Source organism: Protobothrops mucrosquamatus, unplaced genomic scaffold (assembly GCF_001527695.2).
Source record: "Protobothrops mucrosquamatus isolate PMUCROS unplaced genomic scaffold, P.Mucros_1.0 scaffold12225, whole genome shotgun sequence".
Classification (NCBI taxonomy): Eukaryota; Metazoa; Chordata; class Lepidosauria; order Squamata; family Viperidae; genus Protobothrops; species Protobothrops mucrosquamatus.
In genome coordinates, this window is record NW_015398002.1 from 15,742 (window position 1) to 17,181 (window position 1,440).

Sequence of the window (1,440 nt, forward strand, 5' to 3'; positions counted from 1 at the left end):
GGAGGAGGAGGAGGAGGAGGAGGAGGAGGAGGAGGAGGAAGAAGAAGAAGAAGAAGAAGAAAAGGGTTGTAGGTTCCTTGGTGCTCTCTGAGCTCGGCTGTTTTCTTGCAGACGTTTCACGACCCAACTAGGTCACAACATCAGTGCAAGGTTAGCTGTACGTTTATATTCCAGGGTCTTCTTGCCCTGTCCGTGTGGGCGGGAGTGCTCTTTTCTTTTTGGCGGTTCCTTAATTAAGGAACTGCCAGAGAATTCCTGGGAGCCTGGCACCCAGAGAAATCAGCTATTCATGGGCATGCTGAGAGAAAGAACATTTAACACAACAACATTCGCCTTCAGATGTCACGTTTAATTCTACTCAAAAGAAACAGAAGGGAAACAAGAAGACCAAGACACCACCTGGCCAGCCATCAACACACTGGTGAGCAGACAGTCACCCCAAGATTCCTATTCCTCCTCCTCCTCCTCCTCCTCCTCCTCCTCCTCCTCCTCCTCTCCAGAACCCCCACTCTCTTCTGACACTGATGAGGTGACCTAGTTGGGTCATCAAACGTCTGCAAGAAACCCACCCAGCTCAGAGAGCACCAGGGACCCCCCCCCAGTCTTCCTCCTCCTCCTCCTCCTCCACTCCACAAACTCCACTCCTTTCCAGCACTGATGATGTTACTTAGTTTGGGTCATGAAACGTCTGCAAGGAAACAAGCCAGCTCGGAGAGCGCCAGGGACCCCACGGTCCAGCCCTGGGCTACAGAGCTTCTCTCCTGCTGGCCTCTAAGGTCTTTGGGGCTTCCTGCCACAAGCTTTCAACACGTTTTCCTTCCGCAGCATCACTCTCTCCTCTCCCCAACTCACCTTCATGTTGATCTCCTGAGTAAAGGCGGCCTTCTGCATTTCAAAGGCCCTCTTGGAGTCGGCCACCTTGGTGTCCGCCATGAACTTCACGTCCAGCATCTCCCTCTTGCACTCGGCCTCCTGCAGCGACAACAAGCACAGCGGCCAAAAGCTCAGCGGGGTCCCCCAGGGCCTCCAGAGAAGAGGTCGAGCCAGCCGGGGGGAGATTCGCTCGCTCCACCTACCCGGATGCCGGCGTCTCGCTCGGCCTCGGCCACGCCGATGTCGGCGTCTCGCTGGACCACGGCGATCTGGGTTTTTCCCAGCGAGCTTAGGTAGCTGACTTTATCATAGACGTCCTGCAGGAGAAGGAAGGAAGAGGGTTCGAGGGGAGCTCTGGGCCGGATCCCGCTCAGGAGACTGCGGAATGTCTCATCGGCAGATTTCATAGTCATCCTGAATTGGGACTTCAACTCCCAGAATCCCTCAGCCACAGTGTGTGGACTTCAACTCCCAGAATTCCCTCAGCCACCGTGTGTGGACTTCAACTCCCAGAATCCCCCAGCCACTGTTTGTGGACTTCAACTCCCAGAATCCCCCAGCCACCGT

The 1,440-nt window shown here is 55.3% G+C and overlaps 1 protein-coding gene across 1 annotated transcript in view; it reads right to left on the reverse strand.

The window, feature by feature from the left end:
- LOC107301395 (flotillin-2-like) overlaps nt 1-1,190 on the reverse strand; it is a gene marked incomplete at both ends in the record, with an annotated part of 6,075 nt that extends 4,885 nt beyond the window's left edge. The window contains 2 exons of the mRNA XM_015830628.1: nt 853-972; nt 1,077-1,190. Of these exons, the coding sequence (XP_015686114.1) occupies nt 853-972; nt 1,077-1,190 (234 nt within the window). The remainder of the gene's footprint in view (nt 1-852; nt 973-1,076) is intronic.
- Nucleotides 1,191-1,440: the final 250 nt, after the last annotated feature.